The 15087-nt window shown below is 35.4% G+C and overlaps 1 protein-coding gene across 4 annotated transcripts in view; it reads left to right on the top strand.

Annotated features, from left to right (window-relative positions):
* Positions 1-15087, top strand: part of AGMO (alkylglycerol monooxygenase) — a 363926-nt gene that overhangs the window by 54951 nt on the left and 293888 nt on the right. For all 4 annotated transcript variants that reach the window (XM_046669021.1, XM_046669022.1, XM_046669019.1 and 1 more), the window contains exon 4: positions 2583-2734. In XM_046669021.1, the coding sequence (XP_046524977.1) occupies positions 2583-2734 (152 nt within the window). The remainder of the gene's footprint in view (positions 1-2582; positions 2735-15087) is intronic.

The raw sequence follows: 15087 nt of genomic DNA, 5'->3' as shown, positions 1-15087 counted from the left end.
ATCAAGGTTTAGAATCCCTGTTTTAGAGAAATTATTAGGCAGAACCATATAAAATTGATATTATTCACCGGTTTTTACCTAAAACTTGAATTCTATACGGATAACGCTCTACTAATGGGTAATAGGAAGCAATTTTAAGATTTCATAATTTGGGTAATTGTTTCCACAGGACAGACCCCTACAACAAAGAATGATCTTGTCCATTTGTCAATAATGACACTGTTGAGAAGCCCTAGTTTAAATTAATAAAAGTTAGCAACCAAGCTAACATGCTTTAAAATAAAATGTGTTCTTTCCCCCTACCATGATAAATAACCTGAATAACAAACCGGAAGACAAGGTTTAAATTTCGAGTTCTTAGATTCTTAGGGTTCCAGAACAATGTGGGAGCCCCCGGCCCACGGCCTGTCCCGTCTCATGAGGGACCTCATACACATGTGTGTGGACATCCCAGACTGCTTGTCCCAGCTCTCTCTACATGTCCCAAAACAGCCACTCTTGACCACCTTGTCGCATCCAGGAGTTTACACACCTGCACAGATCGGCCCTCTGGAGGATTGGACCAGGAAAGAGGTCCATGCAGGTGCTACAGGCAGCTCAGGGCCACTTTGACAGGGGAGTCTGGAGTATCGAGGGTATAGCCCAGGTTGAGACAGGAGTTTTGGGTCGACAGTTACCTTGCGTCAAGGATTCACACTCAGGGACAAAACTGTTCTTTCCAGCCATATAATTGTTGGAGGAGGTCATCAAAAGGGTGTGACCGCTGGTTGACCCTTAAGGTGGACGCAGACAATTGGAGGAGGCTCCCTATCCCCTCCCCTGTCCTTGGAATGTACGTTCTGCCTACTCTTCTCATATTAGCAGCTATTTCAAGGACAGACCCTTGAGAGAATAAAGTATTGTTAAGATCATCTGGACTGAATACATGATTGAACCCAGTTACGACCTCTATATAAATTTCTAACATTCTGGTGGGCTAGTGCGGAGATCTACTTGTCTTGTGGCACCCAAGACAAGCCTCATATGTAAGTTCCCTTCCTTATTAAAACTGCCACCTGCCAATATGGAGTGGTCTGCCTCTTTCTTGGGTCTCTCCTTGCCCTCTGTATATGGTGGCCAGTTTACGAACCAACAGTAATCTCAAATTGAAAATTGGGTTTTAAAATCTGATGATGTGTAGTCCTTTTGAAAAGTGTAGGCATTTGACATTTTTATTAGTTATTTATATTAATGCTGTTGTGAAGTTGCCTAGTGTTTTATGTTACAGATTAACTAATAACTTGAAGCATTCAAAATATGAGATAATTTTAAAGTTATTAAACATAATTGAAAGCTTATCATCACTAAGGTCAAAAGTAGACTAAAATTAGAGGCCCACATCTTCAAGTAAAAGACTAAGTAATGTGATAATTCTTAGAAGCTGACTGTGTAAAGGGAAATAATATTAAAATGGTGAATTTTAATAATATACTAATTTGAGCTGCTTCTTCAACTGTTATTTAAAATTAGAATATTTACATATTTTCTCATTTATTCATGGTTTATAAATAAATCTTTATTAGGTATAATTATCAATTCATTTTACATATTAATGATAATAATGAAAGAAAAAGTCAATTCAATCAAATTTATGAAAGTGATTAAGGAATAGTGGAAAGGAAAGTGATAAGGAATGAGGATCGAGTCTGATCTTAAATTGGATCACAGAAAATTTAAAGAAAAAAATACTACACTTTATAAAACTGAAGTATACTATGTATGTTTTTGAAAGTTCTTGTAATAAGAATTTACAGAAGCTTGGCAGAATAAGTGGCAAGACATTCTGCTGTCTGGGTTTTAAAATCAATTGTTTATTTTAACTAGGTTGTGTACTTTATTTCTAGGGGAAGATTATTCTCTTATATCTTGGGAGCTGTTGTTTATATTACTACAAGAAATATTGAAATGCTATGAGAATCCAATTTGTGATCTTAAGTATAACATCTAAAAAATATTAAAAGTGTATGTGTGGAGAGGAAGGGAGAGGAAGGAGGGAATGGAGAGGAAGAGAGAGAATAGAGTTAGCCAGAAGCAGCTTTAATCGAAAGGCAAACTTTATGAGATTAACATGTTTTAAGGCAGCAGGAAATTTACAGTCCCCTTTTAAAAATACGCTAATTATAATTTTCTACCTTTTATACTTCCTTTAAAAAGCACCCTTATTGTACTCATTAAGATTTAGAAATGACAATCACAGAAAATAAGTCATAGTTTTGTCATTTTTATGTTGTATGGGTTCCATGAAAAGTATTTTAAGAGACATAAAACAGGAACAGCATCCTAAATTCCATGAGATTGAGAGCGCAAATAGCTGGCATCCATGATGCCTATGAAACCAAAGGAAGCACCATGTGAGTCATTTCGATATCATGGAAATTGAGCCTCTTAAAAGGCAGGATTGAGCAGTAAGAAACAAAGAAGGGGGAAAGAATTTTATTTTTACATATGAATATATTAATTGTTAAATATTACCTAAAATATTGTAGCATAATCTTACCTCTAAAATATGGTATAATCATTGCTTATGAATTTTATTTTTCCAGGCTGTTTTCCAGGAGCATTGAGCTGACCAGCTATGTTTATATCTGGGAGAACTACAGGCTCATCGGTTTGCCGTGGGATTCTCCATGGACCTGGTATTTAACTTTCTTAGCAGTTGACTTTGGATACTACTGGTTCCATCGCATGGCCCATGGTAAGTTGCAGACCAAGGCTTTATTGACACTTTATGTTGAACTGTGTTTGCCACATAGTAGGTATTCAGTAAATACTTATTGAATCAATGAATGAATGAGTGAATACATAGTTTATGTTACAGCATGTAAAAATTAATAGTGAAAGTTTAACTTGAAATTTAAATGGAAATAATCTGAAGTCATTTTTATTAAAAAGTGAATTTATTAGAGGTCCGTTTTTCACACCTCTTGTATCTAACTGTAAAACAAAATATTTTGAAAGTGATGGCTATAGCATTACCTTTTAATATATGGTCTTACATTGTCCTTATTATGACGTGCTTGATAGAGTCTACAGTCAACTTGCACAAAATATCAGACTTCACATCAATTATCAAGGGTCGTTGCGAAGAGCTCTGTAACAGCATGGAATCCTAGGTAATGTGTGCTGTCATACGTAAGCTTGATTCAAGTTCTTGGCAGTACTTCCACATTACAAATGAAAATGCAATCAGCTGGGCATTAGCCATAATGCACTTCAGTACTACCATAGTTTTGCAAAATTTCTCATCTAAGACAAAGCCCTTTTACTGCACTGGTTCACTGAATTTGCTTTTGGGATTCTTGGCTGCACCTTCCAAAGAAATGTTTTTTATGGAAAGCGAAATGGAAGAGCAGGAAACAGTCTAAACCTCTGTAGGGATCAGTAGAGGTTGGAGAATGATTGTAGAGCTAAGGTGAGCAAGTGGTCTCTAAGGAGGAATAAGGCATGCAAAAGTATTTCTGAAGGGAAGTGGGGGAAAGTGCTAATTTTGAAAAACTACTCCAAAGCAGAACTCAGGATTTCAGTGGGTGGTTCTGTTGAGTGGGTGGGGAGGAAGGAAGGAAGAGGAAGAAACCTGGAATAATAATAAAAAATAGGTGGGAGATGGAAAGAAGAGACCTGAGATCAGGGTGAATAACTGAGCTATGTGTGTAGGAGTATGCGTGAGCAAATATCCTTCCCAAGCGAGGATGAAGGAAACAGGAGTAGCATAGACAAGCGTTATGCTTAAGGCAGCTAAACTTTAAATACAGCATTATTTTTGTTAAGCACTTTAGACATATACATTTAATGAAACTATGAAAAGTATTAATTCCTTAAAACAATTTGAAGTGAACATATAAACTAGAAAAAGTTATTTATTTTGTGTGCGATAACCTTTGTTTTTGAAAATAATAGGTCAGCTCCTGACATCATTTCCTTGTGTATAAATGCAAGAGGATACTCCCAAATCGAACATGGTTAAGAATAAAATATGGTCATGTATTAAACTTTGTATTTTATTTCAAAATAGTAGTTTTCTCCCTAAAATAAACCCATTGGCAATCTTCCTCACTTTCTATGCAGTAAATGGATATTGCAGAAAGCATACATTGTATTACTTAATTTCTGGAACCTTCTAATATCACACTGTCCTGTACAGATGTGTTTGTTTGGGAAATCTGCAAATTCGCTTAATCTTTAAAAGCCTGTTATAACAGGAAACAAAGAACCAACAAAATATTACCAAATATTAAACTTTAAAAAATACATTGATTGTAAGTTTTCTCAGTTAGGGAAGAGCAATAAGGTAAAATAATATATTAAAACCATGGAATCAAGGCAGTTTAAAGTATGCTTCCCATTAGAAAATTTTGACCCAAATCCAGCGGAGGCAAGCACTAAAAAAATCTGAAAACCTTCTGGAAAAACACTCACCACCTTCAGGCCACGAAGCCTAATCATAAGTTCAAAGACTTTTGACTTGTGATGGAAAGCTAGTAGGAAAAAAATAAACTATGTAGTTGAATATGGCAAACTTCAATATGATACTTGGTTTTTAAATTTTATGTCACAATATGTAAAATATTAAAATTGATTTTTAGAAATCTAGAAATACACAGGGATAAAAAACATAATATCAAATTTATCGAGCCTCTTGAATTACTGAGTCCATACTGATTAATTAATTAAATTTATTCACCTGAAAAGTTTGAACAGTTCTAAAATCCAAATGTTGTCATAAAATGTAATAAGAAAGAAGTCCTCCTTTTCCTACTTACTGCGTTCCTTTCCTTTCATTACTTGCAATAAAGTAATACAAGTATATTCCCCATTTGTTAATATGCTAAATGCTGTCAGTTTTGAAGAAATAATATATTATATACTTAAATTTTTGTTTTTAAGTTTATTTGAATTACTTCCTTAGGAACCCAAATTATTGCTAGGATTTTGTTTTTGTTATTTGTTAGTTTTGCGTACGTTATTTTCTCACCTTACGGGGGACAGCTTGGTATTAGTGGAAAAGAGTTTAATCTTGAAAACTTGAATTCCATCTCTATTTCTATGCAAAAGAAGAGGCATATTTGAGGCTGTATGTGTTCTTTATACTTCATTCTCTTTTATTCTGAAATAATGAAAATGAAATTGCTAATTATTGTTAATTTACATAAAAACAACCCTGGTTGCTAATTATTGTTAATTTACATAAAAACAACCCTGGTACAATGATTTCTATAGAGTACTTTGACTACTTTAGAAAAAGATGTAGAATGATAAAATTAAAGAGGTCTTAAATTAAAAGTAGCTTCTGGCACGCTCAGTCTTCATTACAAAAGGATGTATTATTTTTCTTGTACTTACAATTAGTCATACTAAACATATAAGAAAATGGGTAAAGATTTTTTTTTCACTTTTTAGCAGTTCTGCTTTGCTTTCTTCCTTTCTTTTTTTGCTTTTTTTTGGTGAGGAAGATTGGCCCTGAGCTAACATCTGTTGCCAGTCTTCCTCTTTTATTTTTCCTCCCCAAAGCCCCAGTACATAGTTGTATATCCTAGTTGTAAGTCATTCTATTTCTTCTGTGTGGGATGTCGCTACAGCATGGCTTGATGCGTAGTGTGTAGGTCCGCTTCTAGGATTTGAACCGACAAACCCTGGGCTGCCCAAGCAGAACATGCGAACTTAACCACTATACCATGGGGCCAGTCCTGAAAATTAGTACAGATTTTTAAGTGAACGTTTAAAATATAAATGGGTACTGCTTGGGAGGAGCAAGAATGAGCCTTCCAGGGTGCTGTTAATAGACTTTATCTTGTCTTGAGTGGGGGTTACATGACTACATATATTTGTAAAAATTTATTGAGTTGTACACTTAAATTTTGTGTACTTTACCTATACCTCAATAGAAATTTGTTAGTAAATAATGCCACTGATATTACTTCTTGGTGACTAGTGAAGTCAGAATGATATAATAAGTCAGAAAATCTAGAAATAGGAGCAAGAAGTTATTATTTGTGACTGTAAGCATAAACATGTGAACTTACACAGCTTTTACCTGTATCAGTTTCCACAACCAAGGAGGGTGGAAGTACCAGCATCCCAATTATTAATTTTATTGTGTCTCTTCTCCAAATCCTTCTTTACTGTTTCTTGCGTTATCAGACGTGGACCTTATAGATGTTTCTCCTTTGCCAGCTGACTTGATGTTAGGCTTTGCCAATGGAAGGATCTGGAAGGATACTACAAAGCCAGACAAGGGGAAGAGATTTTACTTCCATTTTCCAGAATGCTGTTTTCTATGTGGCACTTAGCAGATTGTTATGCAGGGAACATGGTAATGTCCACCTCGCGGCTAAGCTGTAGCCTTTACCTTCTTGTTAGAGCCTATGGGCTGCGGGGACCGTGCCAGATGACTACCTGCAACTTGTACCCTCTAGGCCCTACACACTCTAGTAAGTCTCTAGCACCAGCAGAGTTCCTATGGTAGCCACAAAAGATGGTTGTCCGAAGATGTCTGACTCTTAGACTTGGTGGAGGTGGGAGGGGCGGAGGACTCTCCTAAATTCCTAAGTACCTGCCTTGTTCACTCTCCCTCAGCTCTATAGGCAATAGCTGTGTTCTGCAGTTCCTACTTCTGTACTAGCGGACTACTCCTCGTTTACCTCTTTCAGTATTAACTACCTTTTTTACTAGTTAATTCTTTATATTAACTTTTCCTTATTCAAATTACTGGTGTGGTTTCTGTCTTCTGACTGGCTCCTGACTGCCTCCGCATGTATCACATAGGGCTGTAAATTAGAGTTCACCTGCCTGTACCTTATACTAGTCCAGTCTGATGCATTGATTACACGTTTATGCTACACCACAATTTAGTTCAGTTCCGAATTAAAGACGTTCATCTGTAAAATTATCATAAGCAATCTATAAAGTCCCCTTAAACTCTATTTTACTCAATAAGTCAACTGCATACATAACTTTCTATTCATCTCTTTCTGTATCTAAATAAGGTGAGTGATCATAATTTTTGTGTAATTAGTTACAAATATTTATTCTTACAACTTTATTGTGATTAAGTGAATTTCTGTTTGTGATTTACTAAGCTTCAACTTTTTGATTCCTTCTTTTAACAGGGGTTGAATTTAGATCATCCTAATTTCCATCTTTATTTAAACAAAGAAAATAAACTGATGCATTGATCAGAATTTATTTTGTTTTGTGATGGTGCCAGGATTGTGGTCTATATTGAAGAATAGGTTACTTACATTTGGCTACATTTGTGTTTCTCTTTTTTTAAATACCAGAATATACCTAATTTATTTTTTTAAAGATTGGCACCTGAGCTAACAACTGTTGCCGATCTTCTTTTTTTTCTTTACTGCTTTATCTCCCAAAATACCCTCAGTACATAGTTGTATATCTTAGTTGCAGGTCCTTCTAGTTGTGGCATGTGGGATGCTGCCTCAACATGGACTGACTAGCAGTGCCATGTCTGTGCCCAGGATCCGAACCGGCGAAACCCTGGGCCGCCTCAGCTGAGCACGCGAACTTAACCACTCGGCCATGGGGCCGGCCCCAGAATATACCTAATTTTTTTGTAACCCTTTGCCATATATTATGCCTCACTATTTTAAAAATACAGTGTGACAGTATTCATATTGGATCACTGAGGGTAGGGTCCACCCTGTATTTGCCTGAGTTATCGCCATTCCTCTCGCTTTGTCCCATGATTTCTCACCTTCTCTCACCCCTTGGAATAGTCATCATTCAAAACATATGAAGGAAGTCTTGGAATTTCCATCAACTTGCCTCTGACCCTGTTTCTTATCATTGCTTCCTACCAAAAAACATGGCACCTATGGCAACCATTTTCCTAAGTTTATTTCATTGACAGGGACTACCCTATGTCTAATGTCAACATCACACATCTGTCCATAGGAGCACTTAAAATGTGTATGCACTGAAAGATTACCATTATTTCTCTTCAGAGAGCCCCACTTGAAGGAGCCTCCTTCCTAGCAATAACTTATTCTTATCACTGGCAGCTGTAGTCACCTTTAAAGCCACAGCCTAAATTTTCTTGGGTGTTCTTAGATTCTATTTGTAGGTGATGTATGAAAAGCACATTTGATACAAAGGTTCTGGCTATTATCTAGGTGTTGAAAGTATAGATGCGTTGAGATATCAACAGGGAAGTCATACACTTGATAATAAAGAATAAGAGTTTCAGGAGTCTCCATCAGCCTATTTTTGAATATTGATACTAAAGTGTAGAAATATTTCCAGGAATAGTTAGAAGCATTTAAGGATGGCCATAGTAATATTTTCCAAGGATTAAAAAAAGCTGTGAAATGAGTAATCAAAATGAAACTGGAAGTCAGAGATGGAGGAAAGATTAATTTCTGAGCCTTGTCTGGCTTGTGACTCTGCTCAAGACAGAGAACGTGCCTATTTTTCTTTTAGTGCTGGGGCCTTGTACACTTGCCTGTGACATAGTAGAGAGAGCATTGAAATTTGTTTCAAGAGATCTGGGTGTGTAACTCTGTGTGCAACCATTCACCACACATATAACCTTAGGATGAACGTCTCTGAGATAAGTTTTATTGATTTTATTTACCTCCAAGTTTTGTGAAGAAGTTTAAATGAAAATACTTTGAGAGTTCAGGAGCCAAGTAAATATGAATGAATGAAAACGTCAACTATAAGGAGGCAAGAGGGAGGCTTATATGAAGATTTAGGGGTTTTTAAAATGGACACAAGAGGGAAAGACTTAAGTTTGGGGGTTTTTAGAATTGCATTGGAATGATATTCAATTAAATATGGTCTGGGAAAACCAGATTTTGTCCCAAGTAATTTTGTTCAAAAGGAAAATTTGGAAAAGTCTCTTACTAAATGTATATGATGCATTAGCAAATGATACATTTCAGCATGGCCATTTTACACCACAAAAAGCCAAATCAAGTGGGATTCTATACTTTCATTTATTAAACAATTGCAATTGCAACTGAGTTTAATATTACCATATTAAAATAGCACAACGAGAAAGACTGCTTTGTGAATTACTACGAGAATGCACTAAGTGAAGATTCCTGGAGAAATCATCAACCAGCTTAAAGACTTCTTTCTACACCTATAAATTTTCATTTATGCATCCATCATTCATGCATAATTTTTTCAACGAATACTTAGTGACCTATGTTATACCAAGCACCAGAGATAGGTTGGTTAATAACAGATCAGGTCATCGATTGTTCATTCTACTATGGATGATAGACATTAGCAATTACTTACAATAATAATAGGGGAAGTACAAAGATGATTATGCAGTGAATTCTAAAATTGATAAAAGAAATTTTGTCCTTTTCATTGTCACTAATTCTCAAATTTCCAAAGTTCTGAATATACTGATCAACTTTTCTCAAAGAGGTGTACATTAAGCCAAATGGAATTCTGTTTAAAATTCATATTCCTGTAATGATGATGTTAGTAATACTATTAACAGTAATGCTAATAATTAAGAGTCAACTATTATTGAAAGTCATTGGAGAAGCAACAAGTATAATGTTTAAAAAACAGATTCTGGAGCCAGGTTAGCTGAGTTCAATTTCTAGTACTACCATTTATTAACTGAGATCTGGAGCAGGTTAATCTCTCTGTGTCTTACTTTCTTCATTTATAATAATACTATACACCAGATATGACTTTTGTAAAGCTTACATGAGTAAAAACTTAGGAAAGTGACTGGGACATTGTTAATACTGTTTAAATATTACTATTATTATTGGATTAATGTTTATCATATCGTTTGACACTAGAGTACGTGCTTTATATTAGTAATACAACACATTATACTATTTAATTCTCAGAGGAAGTAGACATGCCTATGCAGTAGGCATTCAATTGTTCATCAGATACTGGCTGGGAACCTACTATAGACTAGGGATTCTTCTAATCACTGGGGATAGAGTAGTGAACAAATAAAAGTTGCTGCCTTTATGGAGTTTACATTCTAAGGAGGAAGGAAATCCAGACATAAAACATACATTATATAACACAGCGCCGGGTAGTGATGAGTGCTGTGGGATGAGGAGTGATGGATACAGCAGTCCAGTAAGGCCTCTCCTCGGCCTCTGTGATAGGTGGCATTTCAATAGAAACTGAATGAGATGAAGAAGGCAGCGTAGGAGTATCTGAAGAAAGAGCGTTCTACAAAAAGAAACCTGCTGGTGCAAAGTACCTAAGAAGGGAGTATGCTTGGCAAATTTGAGAAATAGCGGGAAGCCATATGTGGAGGACACCACTGGAGAAAGGGAAGAAACTAGTTGGGGAAGATAGTCAGGATCCTATAGATTGGCAATAATAAAACTGGTAAATCAATCGCCAGCCATGTTTCCCAACCCCTCCCCCCAAGCCTATTTATTATGAACATAATATGAAGCCACTGGAAGATTTTTAGGAGAGGAGTGACATTTGTTTATTAATTTAACAAATATTCATTGAAGACCCACTGTATGCCTTTACTTTTACTGGCATATGTGGTACTCAAAAACCAAAACAGTCTTATGAAGCTTACTACTATAATGTCAGGATGTGGTATGTTTTTTGAGAGAGTGAGCCACACAATTCTGGGGAAAGAGGGGTCCAGGCAGAGGGAATAGCAAGTGGAAAGGCTCTGAGGCAGAGAATACTTGACACAGTTGAGGAAATGCGAGGAGATCATTGTGGTTGGAGCCATGTGGGAGAACATTAAAGTTATAAGGGATGAGGAGTGTCACAGATGCGAGGCAGTGTGGGCAGATCATGCAAGGCCTCATAAACTCATGGGCTTTTGTTCAATGTGAGTTGAGAAGACAATATGATTCGTGTTTTAAAATCACTGCTCTAGCTCAGTAGATTTGAAACGTTTTACATCAATAAACCATAAAAATTAAATTTTACAACATGACCATACATGTGCACACGTCTGTACCAGACATACACACTCACACAATTTCAAGAAATAGTATTTATCCTATTTATACAATGCACACTGAAGTTTCTTATTCCATTTTAGTCAACTTTATTTCACTTAAAAAAAAATTCTATTTCATCCTAGCTAATGCAATAACAAGAAAAGGAAATAAAAGGTATACAAATTGGGAAGGATTAAATAAAACTCTTTGTTCACAGACGATATGATTGTACAATCAAAATTCAAAAGAATCAACAACAAAAATCTTGGAACTAATAAGCAATTATAAAAAGGTTGCAGGATACAAGGTTAACATACGAAACTCAATGGCTTTCCTATAACAGCAGTGAATAAGTGGAATTTGAAATTAAAGACAGAAGACCATCTACCTCAGTATCCAAAAAATGAAAGATGTAGGTATAAATCTAACAAAATATGTAAAGATCTGTAAAAAGAACACTAAAAATCTCTGATGAATGAAATCAAAGAATTAAATAAATAGAGAGAGATTTTGCTTTCATAAATAGGAAGAGTCAATATGGCCAACACATCAGTTCTTCCCAACTTGATCTATATATTCAATATAATCCCAGCAAGTTGTTTTGTTGATATTCCTGAAATGATTCTAAAGTATATATAGAGAAGAAATAGCCAATGCAATATTGAAGAAGAACAGAGTTGGAGGACTGACACTAACTGACTTCAAGTCTTACTATAAAGCTACAGTAATCAAGACAGTCTGGCATTGGTAAAAGAATAGACAAATCGATGGAACAGAATAGAGAACCCAGAAATAGATCCACATAAAGGTAGTTGACTGATGTTTGACAAAGGAGCAAAGACAATACAATGGAGCAAAGACAGTCTTTTCAATAGATGGTGTTGGAAGAACTGGACATCTACATATAGAAATATGAATCTAGACACAGACCTTACAACTCTTCACAAAAACTAGCTCAAAATGCACCACAGACCTAATGTAAAATGCAAAACTATAAAACTCCTAGAAGATAACATGGGAGAATATCTAGATGAACTTGAGTATGGTGATAACTTTTTAGATACAACACCAAAGGTGTGATCCATGGAAGAATTGATAAGCTGGACTTCACTGAAATTAAAAACTTCTGCTCTGTGAAAGACAACATCAAGAGAGAAGACACATCAGACTGGGAGAAAACATTTGCAAAAGACACATCTGGTAAAGGACTGTTATCCGAAATATACAAAGAACTCTTAAAACTCAACAATAAGAAAACAAACAACCCAATTAAAAATGATTAAAAAATAGGTCAAAGACCTTAACAGACACCTCACCAAAGAAGATATACAGATGGCAAATAAACATGTGAGATGAGGCTCCATATCATATGTCATAAGGCAAATGCAAATTAAAACAGCAATGAGGTAACACTACACACATATTAGAATGACCCAAATCTAGAACACTGCCAACATAAAATGCTGATGAGAATGTGGAACTCTCATTATTGCTAGTGGGGATGCAAAATGGTGCAGCCACTTTGGAATACAGTTCCTCAGTTTCTTACAAAACTTAACATATTCTAACTATATAATCCAGCAATTGCAGTCCTTGATATTTACCCAAAGGAGTTGAAAACTTATGTCCACATAAAAACTTGTACATCGATGTTTATAGCAGCTTAATTCAAAATTGCTAAATCTTGGAAGCAACTAAAATATCCTTCAGTAGTTGAATGGATACATAAACTGTAGTACATTCAGACAACGGGAAATTATTCAGTGCTAAAAAGCACTGATGAGCTATCAAGCCATGAAAAGACATGGAGGAAACAAATACGTATCGCTAAGCAAAAGAAGCTAATCTGAAAAATCTACATACTGTATGATTCTAACTATACAGACAGTCTAGAAAAGGTAAAAGTACGAATACAGTAAAAAGATCAGTGATTGCCAGGATTTGGGGGGAAGGAAGGATGCATAAGTAGGACACAGAGGATTTTTAGGGCAGTGAAAATGCCTTGTTTGATAGTATAATGATAGATAATTGTTATTGTACATTTATCCAAACTTGTAAATTTTCAACACCAAGAGTAAACCCTAATGTAAACTATGGAATGTTGGTGATTATGATGTGTCAATGCAGGTTCATCAATTGTAAAAAATATACCATTCTAGTGAGAGATGTTGATAATGGGGAGGCTGTGCGTGTGTGGAGGCAGAGAGAATAAGGGAAATCTCTGTACCTTTCTCTCAATTTTGCTGTGAACCTAAAACTGCTTTTAAAAAATAAATTCTTTAAAAAATTATATTTCTAATATAATGAATTGATTCTATGACATTTATTTTTAGAAATATATTTACCACTTGAAATACTTATTTTGAAGTACCTTCATTAGTCCTTATAGAAGTCTTCGCAAACCAAAATTCAGTTATAGCCTTTTGCTTGGTGCCTCAGAGTGTTTTCATTCCAGAGTAATGCACCATATTAAGATATGTGTCTATGCCTTTTTTTTTTGTAAAGTTAGAAAATAAATATTAGGTATACAGGTTTATTTTCAGTTAAGTGATATTAGGAACGTGTATATAAGGACATTGACGATCGGGAAATTTATTCCTTAAACATATCATTGCATTGAATAACGTTTGGGTTATTTTGTAGTGCATACTCAAATTTTAAAGGCTCTACCTTAGATTATGGTGGTATCAACAGAGACAGTGGGAATTGGTTAGATTCTGAATATATTTTGAAACTAATGTCAGTAGGATTTGCTGACATTTTTGATATGGGTTGTGTAGGAAAGAGGAAATTCACAAATGCTCCAAAAATTTGACCTGAGAATATGAGTGAACAGTGTCATTTTTCTGGAAGGAAGATATTGAGCACTGAGTAAACTGGGGGCTGGAGAGAGGGGCTGGGAATTGATTTGCCAGTTTTATTCCCCCTGTTTACAGAGAAGAGAAAGGGGTCAAATAGTTAAGCAATATGCCATAAAGCTAGTAAATTTTAGCCCTTGTTTTCAATCCAACTTTTGTTTGACTAAAGATGTGGATTGTGAAAGAAACAGGAGATTTTCTTACATGTTACTACATGTTATTGTAATGCTGTGCGAAGAAAGTGCTGTGGGGCCAGGAGGAGAATAAGATTAACTGGAAAGGAGGACTCATAAATGACTCTGTGGAGTTGGCCATCCTTAACTCTTTGGCTTGCTGGCTTTGTCCCAGTTTCAGAAGATACCAGTTATCTTCTCTTTCCTTTTAGGACATTTGGGCTCTGTCTTGGTTAAATGTTTTGGGGAAATTTTCTGCTTCAAGGGGTAAGAAAAAACAGAAATTTTTCTCACAATTCTGCAGGTTAGAAGTCTGATAGCAAGATGTCAGCAGAGTTGGTTTCTTCTGAGGCCTCTCTCCTTGGCTTATTGATGGCCATCTTGTGGTCCCTCTGTCTTCACATTGTCTTCCCTCTGTATATTTCTGTCTCCTAATCTCTTTTATTAAGGACATCAGTCGTATTGGATTAGGACTTACCCTGATGATATCCTTTTAACTTAATTACTCCTTTAAAGATCCCATCTCCAAAAATAGTCACATTCTGAGGGACTGGGAATTACTACTTCCACATGTGAACTTTGGGGAACACAATTCAGTCTATAATAATAGCTTAGCTGACTGAGAAAACAGTAATGCCCTCTTTTCATGAACATATTACATTTTCATTGGCTTGAGGAAGAGGTAGTGTTCAGTGGGAAAAGAACTACAAATTTTGAGTCAATGACACTTGGTTTCTAATCAATTTAATCTTTTTAAAGCTCAGTGTCCTTATTTGTGAAATGGGAATAAGAATCCCTTCATTTTGATGTCATTATCAAGTTTGAATAAATAATACATTGTGATGCAACACAGAGTCACACTAAATATTAATTCTTTTACACTGATTTTGAAAAAGCTTATTTTTATTTGAAGTACTACATATTTTCATACTGTTTTTTCTAAACGTTTGTAAAACATTATACCTTTCTATGTTTGTACAAATTTTAAATTAGGTACAAAATCATAATAATTCACTTAAAATGTATAATTTTTGGAGTTTGATTAATTTTCTAAGTTATTTTTCTGTTTCTTCAAAACCAAGCAAGTTTCTC

This window comes from Equus quagga, chromosome 8 (genome assembly GCF_021613505.1).
Source record: "Equus quagga isolate Etosha38 chromosome 8, UCLA_HA_Equagga_1.0, whole genome shotgun sequence".
Taxonomy (NCBI): domain Eukaryota; kingdom Metazoa; phylum Chordata; class Mammalia; order Perissodactyla; family Equidae; genus Equus; species Equus quagga.
The sequence above is the reverse complement of the archived record's forward strand: the minus strand, read 5'-3'. Positions and strand labels throughout refer to the sequence as shown.